At 58.5% G+C, this 18991-nt stretch overlaps 1 protein-coding gene across 3 annotated transcripts in view; it reads left to right on the top strand.

Annotated features, from left to right (window-relative positions):
- The window catches only part of AGO2 (argonaute RISC catalytic component 2), a 97287-nt gene that overhangs the window by 63788 nt on the left and 14508 nt on the right, over nucleotides 1-18991 (top strand). For all 3 annotated transcript variants that reach the window (XM_059395215.1, XM_059395214.1, XM_059395216.1), the window contains 9 exons: nucleotides 2399-2519; nucleotides 9338-9519; nucleotides 11579-11715; nucleotides 12419-12553; nucleotides 13294-13381; nucleotides 14061-14208; nucleotides 14830-14949; nucleotides 15077-15199; nucleotides 17699-17832. In XM_059395215.1, coding sequence (XP_059251198.1) covers nucleotides 2399-2519; nucleotides 9338-9519; nucleotides 11579-11715; nucleotides 12419-12553; nucleotides 13294-13381; nucleotides 14061-14208; nucleotides 14830-14949; nucleotides 15077-15199; nucleotides 17699-17832 — 1188 coding nt within the window. The remainder of the gene's footprint in view (nucleotides 1-2398; nucleotides 2520-9337; nucleotides 9520-11578; nucleotides 11716-12418; nucleotides 12554-13293; nucleotides 13382-14060; nucleotides 14209-14829; nucleotides 14950-15076; nucleotides 15200-17698; nucleotides 17833-18991) is intronic.

Below are 18991 nucleotides of genomic sequence, written 5' to 3'. Positions count from 1 at the left end.
CGGTTTGTGTTGGTTACTTTTGTCTCATTAGGTTCGACCTTTAATTCCTGACATCTGCCCGGCATGGACTCATGTCATTTTTCACAAGTCGCTGGACTCATCTTGTTAATACAGTGGACCCTGGACAGCATGGCTTGAACTGCACATGTCCACGTACATGTGGGTTTTTTTTTTTTTTCAATAAATGCGGTACTGAAAGTAATCATATTTTCTTTCCTCATGATTTTCTTTTTTTTTTTTTTAAGATTTTATTTATTTATTTGACAGAGAGAGATCACAAGCAGGCAGAGAGGCAGGCAGAGAGAGAGGAGGAAGCAGGCTCCCTGCTGAGCAGAGAGCCGATGTAGGACCCTGAGATCATGACCTGAGCCGAAGGCAGCGGCTTAACCCACTGAGCCACCCAGGCGCCCCCTCATGATTTTCTTAATGACATTTTCTTCTCTCTGGCTCACTTTATTGTAAGAATACAGCCTACAGTAGAGACAGTGTATGAAATGCGTGCTGACCGGCCTCGATCCGCGGTCGGTCAGTAGCTGCCGTGCGCAGGTACGTTGGGGAGGGCTGCGCTGCCTGTGCGGGTTGTGGGGAGGGTCGGCGCCCCGCCCCTGGTCACCTGCACTTCATTTCTCCATCCGTGTTCATTGGTGACATTCGCCCATGGTCCTCTGTCTTCCGCCCAGGATAAACTTGAGTCAGTCGGACGACTTGCTCTTCAGGTGTGAGTGGAGCTCTCCATACGGCTCTCTGGGACTTGAGTGGACAGGGACTCCTTGACCGAGAAGGGGGGGTCTTCAACGCTTGGAGAGCGGTGGTCTGGAGACCACGTCTCTCTGATGATGGCCCAGAGCAGTATGTGGAGATGCGGGGAGAGACCGCACGGTGGCTACAGGGCCGGGCCAGCTAGGAGACACTAGTGTCTCCCATAGGAGTCAGAGGCCTGGTGCGCTCTTGGTGGAACCATCAGAGAAGATGCCCATAGGAGTCGGAGGCCTGGTGCGCTCTTGGTGGAACCATCAGAGAAGATGCCCCAAGGCTCTTTTTGCCCCGGGCATCTCTTAGGGGCCTGGTGTTGGGGCAGGGTTGGCCGGATCCCTGGAGACTGAGCTGCCAGGACTAGCACGGTTGAAGGTCGGCTGGGCAAAGCCGGTCTGGATAAGGAAAGCCTTCGTAGGCCAGCGGTCCTCATATTCTGGCAAAGGAATGGAATGAATTCTTGCTTCCTGAGAGATGTCCAAAGCCCTGTCCCAGAGAAAGATCTTAGAACTAGGCTGAGATCAGATGTCCCCTGCGGAGGGCAGTTTCTTGGACGTCCTCTTCCTCCCCTCAGCCGGCTGCCGGAGTCCCCCTCATTCCCACAGCCCACGAGCTGCTGACGGTGACTCAGATGTGGAGCCCATCCCGGGCCGGTATCACGGCCTTTCCTGTCTGTATTTTATGAGGCTTTGTGTGAAAGAAGAGTCACGTATTTGGGGAGTTAAAGCAGAAGGCCTCAAAACCACCCTGAAATGCCTACAGAGGGTGCTGAATGGGGCGCTTTGGGAGGAAGCCTGGGGTGGGGCGTCACTCTCCCCCGAGAAGGAGCCGGCAGGACATTTGAGCTGTCTCTGGCCATTCAGTGTGTTTCTGCGCGTCTTTCTGCTGTGGACGGCGAGGCACAGCGGTCACGGGGGGCCCACAGGTCAGTGCTTCCAGAGCCCCGCAACAGGGGGGTTCCTGTGTGTTTGCGGGACTTCTGCCACTATGAAGCCCAGGGAACGCGCGGCACCGGCATCTGAGTCCCGTCGCAACAAAGACCCTGTTTCGTGCTCATGGCTATGCAGTCATGACCGTCCCCTTAGGTCAGGCTGCCGCTGGGCTTTAAGGCGAGGTTAGGGTGTTTGTTCTGGGGTAGTGGCACCCAGGGTGCGTGCTTACAGCCGATCCCAGGAGCACCGAAGGCCAAGCGAGTCACACAGACCTCGGAAACACGGGCGTGGGGCATCTTTGGACTTTACAGTGACAGAGCAAGAGCACGGCCAAGCCAGCCCCCCGTGTCGACCAGGGAGGGGTGGGGTCCGCTCTCGTGGGAGGTCCCGGAGAGTGTCCTGCAAGTCACCCGCAGAGCACGTGGTGTCCGGACCCCCAGCTTGGGGAACGGGACCCCCAGAAGTTGAGGGCACGTGTGTCATGTGGCAGGCGTGGTGTGCAGGCGCCCGGCATGGGACGGCGCTCCCGTGTCCCACTGGCCGAGGGAGCGTCCACCCACCGGAGTCCGTACAGAAGAGTGTTGAAAGTCATCGTGCTGAAAGGAGCCACAGGTCTTACCAAATTGCTCACAGACCGGCGCTAGACGACTGTTGTCCTTGTGTGCGTTTCTCTGATTTTATTGACATTTTGCCTGAATTCTGTCCTGTTTCAGGGAAATAGTGGAACATATGGTCCAGCACTTTAAAACACAGATCTTCGGGGATCGGAAACCAGTGTTTGATGGAAGAAAGAATCTGTACACAGCAATGCCCCTTCCGATCGGGAGGGATAAGGTACGTTTATGGGCATGAGTTTGGGTCGGACGATGTGCAGTGAAGTAAAATTCAAACGTGTTGTCATCTGCTCGGTCACCTGGGAGGAAGGGGTGGCCGGTTGCTGGTGTTTCACGCTGAGACCCGGAGAAACGTCCTTCCCTGTCTTGTGCTCTCCTGGGTCAGGGGCTCGGCCAGGTGCAGAGACAGGAGCCGAGAGCTTTGTGGAGCTACACACCCCCCCGCACACGCAGGCGCGGCGCCCTCAGACCGGAGCCCAGGTCGCATGGCGGGACTGTAGAGACCTGTGGAGAGCACGTTCGCGGGGCCAGGATGTGTGTGATGGCGGCGGTGGGACCCAGTGGCAGCCAGTGTTCTCCTGCCTGATAATCACTGATCATTAATCACCACAGACCCTGCTTGCATGAAAATGTCACCTTTTCTGATTGTTTTTGTTGTCACGGCTTTACTTAAAGAGTCATACGATTTCTGCCTAGAAGTTGTCACTTCTTGGCACGTCTTCCAACAACTGGGCTGGTCTGGGACGGTAACAGGTTGTGTTTATTAATAGAAGAAGAGTAAAGCTCGGGTCAGACACGAGCTTCACGCAGACTCTAGAAACAGCACAGCAGAGAAACAACCTAATGACTTACAGCTCCCAACGAGAGCGGTAAAGACGATTACCTTTGAGAGCGACCTGCCCAGTTAGCAGCTCCAGCCCCCGCGTCCCTGGGAGGGAGTGCAGCTCGGCGCTTAGAGACTCAAGCTGCTGGCCAGCAAGTTGCGGGTTCCCCATGGGCATTACATGGTTTTACTTTTCTGTTCTTTTGTTAATCTTGACGTGACTCAGCTCCTTGTGCACGTCTGACTTGCCGGGAGAGTGGGGGGTTTTGGCATCCGGCAGCGCCACTTGGACTTGGTCGTGCTCTGATACCCGTGAAGTACGTAACGGCAGGGGGAGGCTGCGCAGTGATAAGGACTCCTTGCCAGCTGGTCTCAGGGGGACCCCGAGATAAAAGTGGGCACGGCAGGGCTGGCCAACACTGACATTCTGAATTCAAGGGCGTCCTGGGACCCTTTGCCTGTCCGTGGAGTTGGGATTGTGCCTTGTGAAGAAACCTGCTGGTACGTTTGGAATGTATTGATTGTGAAGTTTTTAATTTGCACATTTGTTTTTGTTTAAAGTCGTATAAGAAAAAAAGCAGAAGGAGTTTATTCACAGTTTATCTGTACACATTTATAATTAGACACTAGGCGGGGCATAGGAACATTTCTCCTTCAGAAGGGGTGGGGGAATCCTACAGCGTTCGGATTTAAAACTTGTCGCTGCAGAGGTGGACCAGGCTCTGGGTTGAATCGGGCCTCGCGTTGCCCTGTCCCAGGGGTGGGACCTGGGCTGAGACATCTTAAAACCCTGAGTGCTGTGTCTATGAAAGAGAGATGTTTCCCGGGGTTCCTGTGAGGACTCAGCGAGCCCTGCCGGGAGCAGGATCTCCCCTAGTGATGAGCTGCTTGTGGCCCTGATGCCCAACCAGGGGGAATGGGAGTCTGCATTTCTAAAAAGCAGCCTTGCGTGATGCCCTTATGGCTGGTCCCGGATCAAACTTTGAGCCGTCAGGGTGTCGAGTCACAAGGACGACACACCCAGCAGAGACGGGTGGTGTGGTTGGCCGTCGGAGAGGTCGGGGTGCGTCCTCCACGCTCTCTCCTGTGGGTTCAGCCATCAGCAGGGAGACCCTGCCCCAGGCCACTGCTGCATGTCATTTTTCAGTTTCTGTCCAACCGCTGGGATACCTGGACGTTAATCTCTTCTGTGTGAGAGTGCATACAACGTGGCCCTTTTCCTGCTCCATGAACTCACTCTTGTAGCAAATCGTCTCTTGTTGTTTCTTTTACTCTTTTTTTTTTGTAAAGTGTTTTTCTTTGCGCAGTGAGCACTTCTGTAGTCAGAGATAACCCTTTACTGCGCCTTCGCCTGTGTCTGTGGGCGGCCAGAGGGGGCTGCGGGGGCCCCGTCCAGGTCTGCGCACAAGGCGTGGCCCGTGGCCCTTACTCACAGGCGGCGGTGCCTGTAATGCAGCCTTCCCCGGGCTCAGTCGCCCATGCTCCGTAACTCCAGCCCTTTGGGGGGCTGGTGCCACGGCCAGACCAGCTCCTCACAAGTGAGAAGCCGAGACTGAGGAAGTTGTCAGAGTTGATCCACTTTGGGGTTTACTCGCAGGCCCGCTTTGCAGTAACAGCGTGATTTGCAAGATCAGAATCTGTGTTGTTTGTTCCCATCACTGGTTCTGGCCTTGGGCCCCTCTCTGGGTCTTCAGCTTCTGGTGGCTCCCATCGCCCTCTGTTTATTCAGGGAAAGCGGGAGTGTCTGCTTCCTAGAAGGCAGTGACACGCCAGGCCAGGGGCACAGCTCCCTGCAGGGAAGGGAGGGCGCATGGACGCATGGCTTGTGCTCCCGCCTGCTCCGCGTTGGGCCCCACATCCGGCCGGGGCAGTGAGCGCAAGCCCGCTCACCTGAGCAGGTGCTGGGGCTTCTGCGCTGGCTCCGAGGCTCAGTAGGGTTGAAGGCGGAGCCCATGGAGGCGGGGAACCATCCGGCAGGTCCCTTCCTTGGGCCGCGTCCAGGTGAAGGGTCAGCCCTTCTGCTCTTTGGAGCTGTTGTGCTTCTTAGGGCTGGGGGTCCCTCCTGTCAAGCCATGGTGCCTGTCCCCGCACCGAGAAACCAGTTGGCCTAGGTCAGAGGTGCTGAGCAGGTGCAGCTAACAGCTGGCAGAGTAGCCCCTTGCTGTCCCTGTGGTCCCCCTGGGGAGGGTAACCGAGTCCCCACACCCCTCAAAGATGAATGAGGAAGGACTGCGATTTTGTCCAAAGTGATTGGGAGGAACAAGTGGCTTTCTGAGGAGACTGGCCACCGGTGGTCACAGAGGGCCTTCCGTATCAGCTCCCTGCACACAGCTCACCCACAGTGGGACCTGCGTGGCCCACGGAGTGGCTGTGCAGGCTCCGTGGGAGGTGGCCAGCCCCAGGGCTCTGCCTGGGCTGCCTCTTTCCCGGAACAGGTGTCAGTGAGCTCACGGGGCCCGGCCTCACGACAGCCGCGCTGTGGACGAGAGCACGCTTGTTTCGTCCATCCAGTTTTTCTCTGTTGCTTCCTGTGGGGCGTGGAGCCAGCAGGGACTCTCCCCACGGCATCTCGGACTCTGTCGGCCCAGCGACTTGGAGAGTGCGGCTTTGGTCTATCTGGAGAGGTTGAGTTTCACAGCAGGCTCCCCTTCCTCCAGGCCAGGGTGCAGCCGGGGAGCCCGATGGAGCCACCTGCCCCAGTCAGGCCCTGGAAGGTCCCAGAGCCAGGAGCCCCTGCGTCCCCCACCTCCAGCCAGTGGCCTTGGACTGCTGTGTCGTTGGGTCCGAAAACTGCGGCTTGTTCAGAAATCGAAGTATCCTGGTGTGTGGACGGACTCTGCCCGCTGGCAGCCCAGACCGACAGAGGATGTCCTCAGCCTTGTATCACAGCTGGAGGCCAATGCTGCCCTGTCCTGTGAAGCCATCTCTGTCCCGAAGCTGTCACATAGGCCTGCTGGCCAGCCTCTTGAGGCACCGAGCCCAGCAGAGACTTGCGGGGCCTGGACCTCGTTCTACCTCATGTGGGGCCAAGAGGAGGCCAGGCTGGAACCCACTGAAACATGGTAGAAGTGTCTTTTGCTGAAGGAACATACGGCTGCCTGCCCCGCCCCCGTTGGCTCGTGGAGGCGTCTCCCCAGCTTTATGGAGGTGTAATCGGCAGATGAAACTGCTTGTATTTAAAGTCTGGGATGATGTGATATGTCTGTACGTTGTGGAATGATCACCACAATTAAGTTATAATTAACATGTTCATCACCTCATGTAATTACTGCTTTTTAACTTTTTTTCACATTTTCTTAATTGACGTGGCAAAATGGTATGGCGGTGCCTTTCTTGCAAAGAAAAGTTGGGTTTGTTTATCTGAAGGCCTCATTACTTCCTAAATACCTCGTTTGTGCTGGAGGCCAGACTCTCCTCTCCTTAAGGACAGGCTCTCCCGCCGCCTGAGCCCCGGCGTGGCTCTTCCCGTAGTGGCTGCCGGTCGCAGTCCTGCAGGACCGGAGCGGCAGGGCGCTGGGCAGGCTCAGACTGCCATTTGCGGCTGCAGTGTGGTGGACACGCCCGTGACCGGGTTTCAGGTGTACGACAAAGCACTTGGACAGCTGCGTGCGTTACGAAATGCTCCCCATGACGATCGTGGTTGCCGCACGGCGTCCTGAACGGGACTGACCGCACTCCCGGGGCTGTGCCGGGCACCCCCGGGACGGACTTCGCTGCCCGGACGCGTGCACCCCTCCTCCCCTCGTTCGTTTAGCCCGGCCCCCCACCCCTCCCCTCTCAGGACCACTGGTTTGTTCTTGGGATTTACAAAAGTCTTCCTGTTTTTCTGTTCGTTTTGTTTTTTAAATTCCAGATATAAATAAAATCATGTGGTGTTTGTCTGTTTCACTTGGCATGATGTGCTCTGGGGCCTGCCCGCGGTGTCAGACGGCAAGCCGCCCTGCTCCCTGACGACCGAGCACTGTCCGTCACACGCAGCCCGCGTCCTGCGACCCCGTCGGCCGGTGCCCGTGCTGCCCTCCCGTGTGGCTGTTGGAGAGAACGCTGTGACCCGTGCAGGGACACGCGTGTTTCTTCCGGTTCGTGTTTCCGTTTTCCCGGGCGCGTCTCCCGTAGTGGCGTTGCCGGGTCGCATCACGTGGGAACTCCTGCCGTCCACTCTTTGAGGACCCTCCGTGCTGTGTCCCGCGGCGGCTGCGTTCCTGCCAGCGGTGCCCAGCATGGCCCGTTTCTCCGCATCCTCACCAACACTTCCTATTTGTACCATTTGGATTCCGGCCATTGGGACAGGCATGAGGTGACAGCTCATCGGGGTCCTAGTCTTCGGTTTTAGCAGCCGTGTGTGCAGCCATAACCTCTATCATTTCCTTCTGGAAGGGGCCCTGCCACACTGTCCTTCTGTGGCTTGGAGCAGCCACTCGCTGCTCTGTCCTGAGGTCCCTGGGCCCGCAGGCGTCTCTTCTCTCTCTCAGCTGTCCCCGCGCTGGGCTGTGGGCCACGGCTGGGGAGTGGCTGCAGGCGTGGCGGCACTCCTAGCGCTGCTAGGCAGGTGTCCTCCGGGACACGTGCATGCAGGTGACTTCAGTGCACGGGATCGGCTTGCGACTCTCGGCTCTAGTGACTCTGACTGTTGTGAGTGCGTGAGGGGAGGTGCTCCTCGGGAGTGGGGAGTGGCCTGCAGCCTGTTGTCGGGGGGAGGCTGGGGAGGAGCCTGGTCCGGCCCCCACGCTTCCCCTGGATGGGGCTCCTAGGCCAGAGTTTGGAGTTTGCCTGGCACCCGCAGGGGTAGGGCATTGCCTGCGGGCTGTAGGGTGGACCCTCTTCCTTCTGGGACTTGCAGGCTTGGGGGGCCCGGGGAGGTGCATTTGTGTCGTGCTTCCCCTTGAGGTGACAGGCCCCGGTAGCATGGGGAGCGGGTTGGACCTTCAGTTTGAGCCTCTGTATTTTTATGTATAAGAAGTGGTGAATCACGTCTCCTCTACTGGGATCTTTGGATGTTTAAGGATAAAGTAGATAGAATCCGTGACCTGTCAAATTAGACGTGCCATAAATACTAGTTTCAGGATTCAGAATGTTTGATCCCTAGGTGGGGTCTGTGTTGGCCGTATGTTGGGGACATACTCCGATGACCGGCCAGTGAGCTGCGGGAGCGTGAGTGATGGGGCAGAGGTGGGTCCGGGCGCTCGAGGAGCCAGGCAGGGGTGGGGTGAGGGGTGGGGTGAGGGGGAGCGAGGGGCGCTTCACAGCCGGGTGGAGGCTGTCTGCTTCAGGGAGTGGGTCATTGGGGCAGGCTCCCGACCTCTGTCAGGACGCCAGTCGCTGGCCACACGTGACCGTGTCAGTGTGGATTCAGGAAAAGTTAACAAGCTGGAAACTCAGTCCCTCGGCCACACTGTCCACGTTTCAAGTGCTCAGTGGCCGCATCGGGGCAGTGGCTGGCGTCCTGGGAGGCACCAGAAGAGACTGTTTCCGCTACCACAGCAGAGTCTTCGGACAGAGCTGGGGGAGACCGTTGAGCACTGTTGTGGCAAGCGTTCTGAGGCTTGGCAGAGCGTTTTAATTTCTTCTCAGGGGATTCTGATGGGTCTCGTAGTTGAAGCTTTTTTTCTCTGCGTGTTTTGTTCCTGGAGGTGCCGGTGCCCTTGGGATCAGCTGGTCTCGTAGAACAGCACCCGGGAACGTCGGGAAAGAGCCTGGCACGGGTCCCCGCCACCCGCATTCCCTGTTCAGAGACCGATGTTCCCACATTTCGCTGTGACCCTGTTTGGTTAGAAAGCGGAGGCTTCGCCGTCGGCGGGCGCAGACCCATCTGGAGGCGCGGGTGTTAGCGCTGGGCCGTTGGCTTTACCACACCTCTGTTCCGAGAAGGCGTTTGGTTCCTGATCTCTTCACTGCGAACTGAGCTAGTGGACTCTTAAGGGACCCAGAAAATGGGAACCCCCAGACCCACTGCAGCACCTTCAGTTCCACCAGGAAGCAACTCTCCGACCCCCGCCCGGTCTGGGGTGCCCCACACTGGTGGTGCCGCCTCAGGGCATGCCTCTTGCTGCCTTGCTCTGGGCTGCCTCTGTGTGCGGGGCCAGGCTGTGGTCCCCGGCCCCGCATCAGTCACAGCGCCTGTGTGAGCCTGGTCGGGTAGAGGACGGGCTGAATTCCGCAGCCCAGCCATGTTCCAGAAGCTGCGTGAGTAACATGTGCTCTGCCCGTCCCGGCAGGTGGAGCTGGAGGTCACGCTGCCCGGAGAAGGGAAGGACCGCATCTTCAAGGTGTCCATCAAGTGGGTGTCCTGCGTGAGCCTACAGGCGTTACACGATGCACTTTCGGGGCGGCTGCCCAGCGTCCCCTTTGAGACGATCCAGGCCCTGGATGTGGTCATGAGGCATTTGCCGTCCATGAGGTGAGGACCAAGGAAGCAGAGCGTCTGCCTCCGGCCCGGAGCGTGACCTGGAGGGGGTGAGGTCCTGTGCAGGGATGACTGGGATTTGGGAGTCGGGGTGGTGGTAGTTCCGGGTTTCTGTGATGAAGATCATTGCGCTACTAACATGAAACACTTTTAATATAAAAATCACCAGGGGCCCTTCGCCAGATCAGTCAGTAGAGCATGTGACTCCTGATCTCAGGGATGTGAGTTCGAGCCCCACGTTGGGCAGAGATTACTTTGAGGGGAAAAAAAAGAAATCACCAGAATGCTCAACCTGGTACAAAAAATTGGCCTGCCTGCCCGTCCTGTGCTCACTTGTGCTCCTTCCCTTGCCGATACCGTGAGCGCGGTGTGTCCGTGGCGCCCATGCGTAGGACTGGGACTAGTAGGCTGATCCCAGTGCCCACCTGGCAGTGTGCCCACCGCGCGGAGGCAGGGACCGTGGGCGACACAGTGCTTCAGACTGCTGGCTTATTCCACGGGGCGGCTCTTCTCCCACAGACGGCTGCACTTGGACTTCCCGGGACAGAGGGTGCATGGACGCTTGGAGGGCTCGTGCTCAACCCCATGGCAGGGCTGCACTAGTCCCCGTGTCACAGCCTCAAGGGAGCCAGGCCACTTGGCCACGCGCAGACCTTGGTGTTCTGACCTGGGACCACCTGCTCTTTCCTTGTGTGGGGCACCTGCCAGGGCTTTGGGAACCGTTTGAATGAACCAATGACCAGAGACATGAGTCCATGCTGACCTCAGAGCGACAAGGCTCGAAGATTTGAGGGGAGGGGGAGCTCCCTTTGTTCTTTTGTAGTGAGAGAAGGTGCTCTGGGATGCCTTGTTGGATTTTAAAGGGACCCCGGGGTTCTCAGTCTCCAGACTTGGGTGGGGGTGACCAGATAGCTGGCGGGTGTCCCTCGTGCAGGGACCTTCCCCCGGCCTCCAGGATATAATCTCTTTCTGCTCGGAGCATCTGTCGGCAGGAAGGCAGGTGGGTGAGGATAAAATAAATCTGGAAAAGGCAGTTCACAGTGTTGAACGCGATCTTCAAACAAGTGGCAGAAATCATTGTGATTTTTGTTTTCTGAGTTTTGAATTAATTACCGTGTTACTTTTAGAATCAGGAGGAACGTCTCCGTTCATTTTGGAGAAATATTAGAAAAAGTGGCAGGAGTAACGTGTAAGGAAGAGAAAGGACCGTCTCCACAGTCTGGTGGATAGTGCAGCCCGGGGTGGATAACACGAGCCCCCAAAGACGCATCTTTCTTTTGGATCCTCTGTAAGGCACGTCCCGGGGTCCAGGCATCACCGGCGCTGCCGCACTAAGGCGTCTGCCTCACGCACTGGGCCTCCTGCTCTCTGTGCCCTGGGGGCAGCGGGGCCCTGAAGGCCTGCAGGTCTTCCCACATGTCCACCTCGCCGTCCCGCCTGGGAGGCTGCACCCCTCACCCCCCCACACACACACATTGAGCCCCTGCCCTGCAGAGAGGCCGCGTGGAGCGGCCACTAGATGCTGGCCACAGCGGCCACTAGATGCTGGGTGCCATGTCCCGACACGGTCCTAGACAGGGCAGCCGGGCTCCCTGGGCCCGGGGCTGCTTCGGTCCGGCCGCCTCGGGTGGACGCTCCTTCCAGCTGTCCCTGCAGTGCACTGCCCGAGAAAGACGTGAGGTGCTGTGTGCAGAGAAGCCCTAGTCGATGAGCAGGGGAGGCTCAGAAGCACGAGCCAGAGCCGGGGACACACCGTGCGCCCCAGGGCCTGCGCGGCCAGAGCCCGTGCCTGGGGTCCGATGCCACGGGGGGAGGAGCGGGAGACCCACTCGAGGGAGGAAGCCGCCGAGGCCCTGGGTCTCCGAGGCCGTGCCTCCAGCAGTGTTCCTCAGTGTCCGCCACGGACACCTGCCACACGCCGCTCGGGGACCTGGTTCGGTTCGGAGGAAACTGGCAGAACCGTGGGTACCTGTGCGCGGGCCTGCTGGCTGTCACGATGAGCGGACTTGGTGTCCGCCTGTCCTGTCTGACCCCACGAGGGCTCTTGTTTCAGGTACACCCCTGTGGGCCGCTCCTTCTTCACGGCGTCCGAGGGCTGCTCCAACCCCCTTGGCGGGGGCCGGGAAGTGTGGTTTGGCTTCCATCAGTCCGTCCGACCTTCTCTTTGGAAAATGATGTTAAATATTGATGGTAAGCAAAGCCCCTGTCTCTGTCGTCAGGGGACGGGGTTGGAGCGTTGCCGAGGGGCTGAGATCCGGGGAAACGCCTGTGTGGCCATTCCCAAACGTGGCCTCCGTCCAAGCCGCAGATGCCGTGTCACAGCGGCCTTCCTCTCCTGCTTGTGAGACGTGAGCCTCAGAGCCGCCTGCAGGGCCCCCTCCAGAGACTGGCGCTCTGGATGCTGAGACGGGCCGGCGTGCCTGACTCGTTCCCAGATCCTGCTGCCCATGTCCAGCAGGCAGGGCTTCCCCGCGCCAGGCCCGCCCTCTGTCTCACCTTCTCATGTTGCTGCCTGGTTGGCAGGAGCACTGGGTAGCTGGCTGGGGGCCAGCCTGCTCTGGTGCCTCCCGGCTGGTCTCCTCCGGGCTCGGGGTGCGCTGCCCTCTCGGGAGTCTCGGAGTTGCATCACGTCAGGAACGGGAAACCTCAGAGGGTCCCCGGTTATGGCTCTTGGGGTCTGGCGGAGTTTCATCTTAAGGCTTCTGAGTCTCAGAGGGCAGCTTTATCTTTGGGTCCCGAGCAGAAGGAGTATGGGGCGGCCCCTGCTCGTGCTGTCCCAACCACAGGACCCGGAGGTGCACCCCGGGGATGGCGGGGAGCAGAGGCCAGGCGGCCGGCCTGCTGGGGACACACCTCACCTCACCCCTTGCTTTTCTTTTGTTCCCAATGACAGTCTCAGCAACTGCGTTTTATAAGGCACAGCCGGTAATCGAGTTTGTTTGTGAAGTTTTGGATTTTAAAAGTATTGAAGAACAACAGAAACCTCTGACAGATTCCCAAAGGGTCAAGTTTACCAAAGAAATCAAAGGTGGGTCCCTGTCTCGCACGTGTGGCCCCGACTCTCCCCCCTCGCTGCCCTTCCTGAGCTCCTGCTGGGGAGGAGGTGGCGAGCACAGTCAGCCGTCCGATGAATTCCCACAGAGACGAGCCAAGCCATGTCACAGCTCGGCAACAGTGATGTTCTGAGTAAATGGCTCTCCACGGAGGCGAGTCGGTGACTGGTGGCCTGCACGTCCCTGGACTCCCGGACCAGAGAGCCCGTAGCGCACGCTTCTGTGCCTTGTTGTTCTCCGGCCTCACATCCCCGGCAGCATCTGTCCCCACCCGCCAGCTCACCCCTCAGGGAGACACGGCCCGGGTGTGGTGGCCCGGCTCAGGCCCCTCTGGCTGGCTGGCACCTGTCACCCACTCTCCTCCACACCTGTCCTCAGAGGGCTTTCAAAAGGCTGTCAGAAGTACCCGTTGCTAAAAATAATCCTGGAGAAAGCACAAAGTCTCTCTGAGCCAACGTAGTGACTTTTATCTTTAAGAATAGTGGCGAGCCGCTGGCCTTGGCATTTCTGGGGCAGAAGGTGGCCCTGGGGGTGCGATGGGCCCCCGCGCAGGGGTCCTCCCCTTGGGGCCAGTGTAGCCAAGCAGCTGCCCCAGAGCCCCCTCCCCTCCTTGGGTCTGTGGGCGTGGCTCCCAGGACAGCTGGTGCTTGGAGGGGGTGGTGCTCTGGGCTGGGGTGGGTCTTGACCCTGAGGCCCCACTGCTCTGTGTCCCCAGGTCTAAAGGTGGAGATAACGCACTGTGGGCAGATGAAGAGGAAGTACCGTGTCTGCAATGTGACCCGCCGGCCCGCCAGCCACCAAACGTAAACGGCCTTCCCTTCCCCGCAGATCAGCTCTCATGGTCGCCCCGGTGTGCACACTCCAGAGCAAGGGCCCTTCTGGAAAGGCTCATTTCATTCTAGTTCAGAATTTTGGAACTGCATGTTCGGCCCAGTGGAGCTGGGTGGCACCTGAGGAAACCCAAGTCACGCAGTTGCTCTGCACGGGGCGGGACGGGGTGGCGGCTCCCTGTGGATTTTCCCTCCAGAGCTCTGCAGGCGAGAGAGGGTCATTTGGTTTGTTTTCTAATCCTCGGTGCTGGGCAGGAGCAGGGATCGGTGGGCGCCCCCCGCCCCGGCCTGGCCAGTGCTGGGCCGTCTGTCTCGTGCCGTGAGCTCCGGTCGGAAGTTGGCTGGGACGTGCTCAGGCCATTCGGGGGCCTCGTCTGTCCTCGGTACTTCACCCGTACTGGAGAGCTCTGTGATCTGTGATTATCACGTGCTGTAGGTGTGGAAGTATTTTTTATTTCCCAACTCCAGAGATAATATGAAAGTTTAAGAACTTCACGTCTAAAGGGCGTGATTGGTCTTGACCCCTGGAAGGTGCTCGGGACGTGCGCCCGCCCCCCAAACCCTCATCCCCCTGCTTCGGCCCTCGGCAAGCAGACTGGGGGAGCCGCCTCCCGCGGGGTCCGCTGCCTGAGCCCCTTCCTGGCTTCCCTAGGTTCCCGCTGCAGCAGGAGAGCGGGCAGACGGTGGAGTGCACGGTGGCTCAGTACTTCAAGGACAGGCACAAGCTGGTCCTGCGTTACCCGCACCTTCCATGTTTACAAGTCGGACAGGAGCAGAAACACACCTACCTTCCCCTCGAGGCAAGTCCCGTCTGTCCACCTGCCCGGGGGCTGGCCTCCAGCCAGGGACGCCCCTTGCGTCTGCCTCCCCGTGAATGACACGGTGAGGACATTCCCGCGGGGTTCCTGGGCCGATAGAGGACGCGCCCGTTGTGCCCAGCAGGCCCCTTGCTCAGGCTGGAATGTTTTCAGAAAAGCTGCTGTTTTCTTCACTTGGAAAAGTCCTGGCCCGGGGGAAGACTAAATGCTGAAACTGACCCAAATTTTAACTCTTTCTGTTAGCGTCTTAAGCTCTCTGGACTCGTCCAGTTACCCCGGTGTCCAGTCGGTCTTCCTGGGCCCCGGTGCAGAAGCCCAGCTTCCTCCCCATCAGCGCGTAGCTTCCTGCTCTCACGTCACGGGGTTCCCAGCGCACGGCGGGGCGGCCAGGCCCCCCCAGGAGGCTCCCTGCTGCTGACCGCAGGCCGCCGCGCAGCCCCTGGTCCTGGAGGATTGCCGGGTCAGCCGCCGCGGGGTCTGTGTGGCGCCACGTGTGGCTAAGAGATGGACGTGTTCCAGGCTGAGCCAGGGTGCCACGCTCAGCCGCAGGCCCCAGCCCGTCCCCAGCACCGGGCCAGCGCCGTGTCTGTCCCTTCTTCGTAGGTCTGTAACATAGTGGCGGGACAGAGATGTATCAAAAAACTGACCGACAATCAGACCTCAACCATGATCAGAGCGACTGCCCGGTCAGCACCGGATCGTCAGGAAGAGATCAGCAAGCTGGTGAGAGTCGGGCTACTGCGGCCGGCCTGGGGGTGGGGACACCATGGGGACTGTGCTATGTGGTGCGGGGGAGGGGAGCCCCTGATGTTTGGGATGGAGACCGCTTACTTCCTTTTTCCTTTTCAAGATGCGAAGTGCAAGTTTTAATACAGATCCGTATGTTCGTGAGTTTGGAATCATGGTCAAGGACGAGATGACAGACGTGACCGGACGGGTCCTCCAGCCGCCCTCGATCCTCTACGGGGGCAGGGTACGTGGAGGGCGGGGCTGGGACACGTGTGTGGGTGCGCGCTGGGTCTGCCGGTGGGGGTGGAGCAGCAGCTTTGGACCCCCATGGGGCAGCGCTGTTGCCAGAGGTGTAGACCGGGCCGGGGTCAGGAGTCCTTGCCGCACTCGTCCAAGCCGGCACTTGTTATGGGGCCTCAGGAAGACTGAGCTGCTCTGCCCTTTCTGAAGATTTTCAGAATTACCCTTTGTCTTTTCAAAAGGTGACTTTTATTATCCCATTAAAATCTGGAAAGCATTGTTCTTGGACACTCTGCACTGACGAATTATTTTCTAGAAGCTTCTACTTTTTCTTGGGTGGGTTTTTTTATTTGTTTTGTTTTGTTTTTTGACTGGTGTCCGAGGTATTTGGTGACAAACAGTTGTTAGTCATTCAAGTTTTTGTTTTTGCCCGTGTAATGCCCGGCCTCGGCAGCACATCGTAACGCAGTCCTATCTGTTGAGCCCCGCGGAGCTTGTGGGAAGGGTTCGTGCACTCCGTCGGGCCAGGCCTCCAGATGTGGAGCGCAGCTCTACGGGGCGGACGGCGGGGCCCAGGGGCCTAGGCCTCACTCACCCGCGTGCTGTGACCCTGCCTGTCACCCTAGTCCTCGGGACCTGTAGCAAGGCCTGGTTTTGTTTGTGGGGTTTTTCCCTTATTATAAAACACAAGTTCTGCTTTTTAGAATGTTCCGAATTTCAAAGGGTAAAACAGTTAAAGGGAGGTGGCACTTGGCCTGCTCAGCGGGAAGAGCCTGTAGGTCTTGATCCCAGGGTCATGGCTTTGACTCCCACATTAGTGTGGAGCCTGCCTACCGAGCAGCACAGCAGAACAAGGCATTACAGGAAGAAGATGGTCTCCCCAGGTCTCTCGGGCTCTCCCAGGAAGCCACTGTGTTCGCTCTGTCCTTCGTGAGCTGCCCAGGGACGATTCGTATGTGTTTTCATCCCTTTCAGTGCAAACAATAACATTAAGTATGCTTCTTTTTACTTGAAACTTTCTCGTAGAGCACACAGAGGTCTTGGAGATGGTTCCGTGTCTCTGACGCGTGGCTTGTTTGGGCTTAGGATGTTTTCTGTGTGGGGGTCCCTGTCCTCTGAGGACGGCCTCTGAGCAAGGCTTCCCAGCTTTCTCAGCTCCCTTGTGCGTCTGCTGCGTGCAGATGCGGACGCTGTGCAGACACAGCCCCTTTGAGCCCTTCTTAAAGCCCTCAGAGGGGTCTGCCCCGGTCAGTGGAGAGGCGGCTAGGAATAGAGGTTTTCGTGGCCTGTGGGTGGTCAACCCAAATCGCAAATCCAGTGCTTTTGTTTTTGTTTTTTTCACGGCCCCTGCTTCTGTCTGACTTTTTGACTATTAGTAAATGCAGGAGTAGTTTGGAAAACAAAGTAGCTCTTGTAAACTAATCTTGCAAAACTGTTAGAATTGTAGGATTGAAAGTTTATCCTGCTTCTAAATGAGCACATTTTTCCAGATCTCTGAACCATTTCAGTGGGAACACACATTCTTCTTCACCTACCCTACTCGTCCATTGTCAGAGCGAAACGTTAAAAGCCCCCCCAGGGAACATTTAGCGATGTCTGGAGGCTGGCCTCCAGTGACAACCACCGCTGACGTCCTACAGCACACAGGACTGTCCACACGTCAGCAGGGCTGAGGCTGACACTCGTGTGTGTCACAAGAGCCTGTGTCTGCTGAAGCCATGTGTGCTCACACGTGTGCGTGTGGAGTCTGGAGTACCAGACCCGTGGCAGGCCGTCTCTTACGGAAGGCTCTCTCTAGTGCAGTGGGGACATAGTTAGAAAAATACAGGAAAGAGAAGAGGTTCCTCCGATGGCAGTGCCGAGGCCTGGTCCTTTCTGGGTGACAGAGGACAAGCTCCAGTGGGTACGTCCCTCGCTCTGTCTCTACAAGTCGGAGCAGCTTCCATTCCTTACACCGGGGAGGCATGGCCCGAGGAGTGGAGGGTCCTCCCCAGCCCACCTGCTCCTGCGCCTGGACTTCCTTCCCCTCCTTGGCTGCTGGCGTGACGGCGGGTGGAGGGAGCGAGAGCACGTTCTGCACCCGGAAGCCCTCCTGCGGCATCCCGCGTCCCTTCCATTCCTCGGGGCTGCCGGGAACTTTGTGGGATCACCCCTCCCTTCTTCAGTCCGTCCGTCCGTCTTCCGTCCGCCCTTCCCGCCCCCTCTGCTCACCCAGCCCCCCTCCCCCTCCTCCGTCTGCCCCGTTCGTCCACCCTCCACCCTTCCAGCCCCATCTCCCGCCCAGCTCTTCGTCCGTCCGTCCGTCCGTCCGTCCCGCAGACATTCTGGCCCACGTGCTCTGCGGGGCAGGTCAGAGACGGGAGACCACACAGAGGCTCCGTTCTCAGCTTCAGGAGCACCGGCGGACCAGGGGCCCGGCGGACCATCGGGAAAGTGACCCAGTCCAAGGTCAGAGGGGTGTGTGCCCCCTTTCTCCTCACTCTAAACTTCTTGCCATTTGCAGAATAAAGCGATCGCCACCCCTGTCCAGGGCGTGTGGGACATGCGGAACAAGCAGTTTCACACGGGCATTGAGATCAAGGTGTGGGCCATCGCGTGCTTCGCCCCCCAGCGCCAGTGCACGGAAGTCCACCTTAAGTAAGGCCGCTTGAGGGGCGGGCGCACCTGGCCTGGGCGGGGCCTCTGGGGGCCGGGGGCGGGGCCGCAGGGGGGGGGCCCGGGGCCGCGGGGGGCCGGGCAGCAGGCCTGGTGGTGATGGCCGGGTTTGGTCCTCAGCCTTTCCCTGGCATAGGACACTTGCCCAGGACGTGGGAGCCACCTCAAGGCTGCTGTTCCTTCTCAGACTTATTGGTGGAGGGAGTGTGAAGAAGTAGCACAGATTATGTAAGAAACAAAGCAGTAAATGAATAAACTTGAAAATTAGATGCAAAAGAGAAAATTACATTCAGTGAAGTCAAGTTACTCGGGAAAATAAACCATAAAAACAAAAAACTTGGAAAAAAAAAATTGTCCCTACTTGGTCCAGACGTTGGACCCTTTGAAAGTAGCACCATGAACGTGAAGCTTCGCCACTCACACTTCCGTGCCAAACAGACCTAATGGCGGAAAGAAAGCTTGAGCTTCCCGCCTGTCTCGGTGGAAGCGGGAAGGAACCCCACGCCCGAGGCGCGCACGTAGCTGCTGCGCATCCTAGCAGAGGCTGGCCCGGACAGTCCCGAGCACAGAGTCCGGGGCCAAGAAGCTGGCTGTCCTGCATGTGGCCAGCGGAGCGAGCCGGAAGCACAGAGCAGACTAGGAAACAAGTCAGTTGAGTGTCAACCCAGGCGCCCCTCCGCTGTGTTCTGGCCTCCGCTCCTCTGTGCTTGATGGCCCGGTGTGAACGCCCCTGCGGTGTACGTGAGCGCACGGCTAAGTGCACTGAAGTCCAGGAGGCCAAACCCTGGCTCCCCTGGACCGAGCGTCCATACCACACTGTAGAAGGCGATGTTATTTTTATTCCAAAGTTTAAAATAGAAGCTGTTGATGAGTCTGAGCCCCTCCCCTCACCGTGACTTCTCCAGGCCCGCTGGCGGCAGCTGCTGGTGTCCCTCTCGCTGTGGTCGGTTCCATTCCTTCCCACAGCAGTGTCATCCAAGTCCAAGATGTACACCCAGGATCAATGGGGGCATTCCAGGGGGCCGGGGCATTCACAGTTGTCCTCCCCATGGCGGTGTCTGGTGTTCCAGAGCCCTGGGTTCTTGTACCAGCGCCCGGACGCCGGTCAGGCCTGCTGCTTGGGTGGTCCCTGCTGGGAAAG

This window comes from Mustela nigripes, chromosome 3 (assembly GCF_022355385.1).
Source record: "Mustela nigripes isolate SB6536 chromosome 3, MUSNIG.SB6536, whole genome shotgun sequence".
In the NCBI taxonomy this organism is placed as follows: domain Eukaryota; kingdom Metazoa; phylum Chordata; class Mammalia; order Carnivora; family Mustelidae; genus Mustela; species Mustela nigripes.
This window is presented reverse-complemented; position numbering and strand designations above follow the sequence as displayed.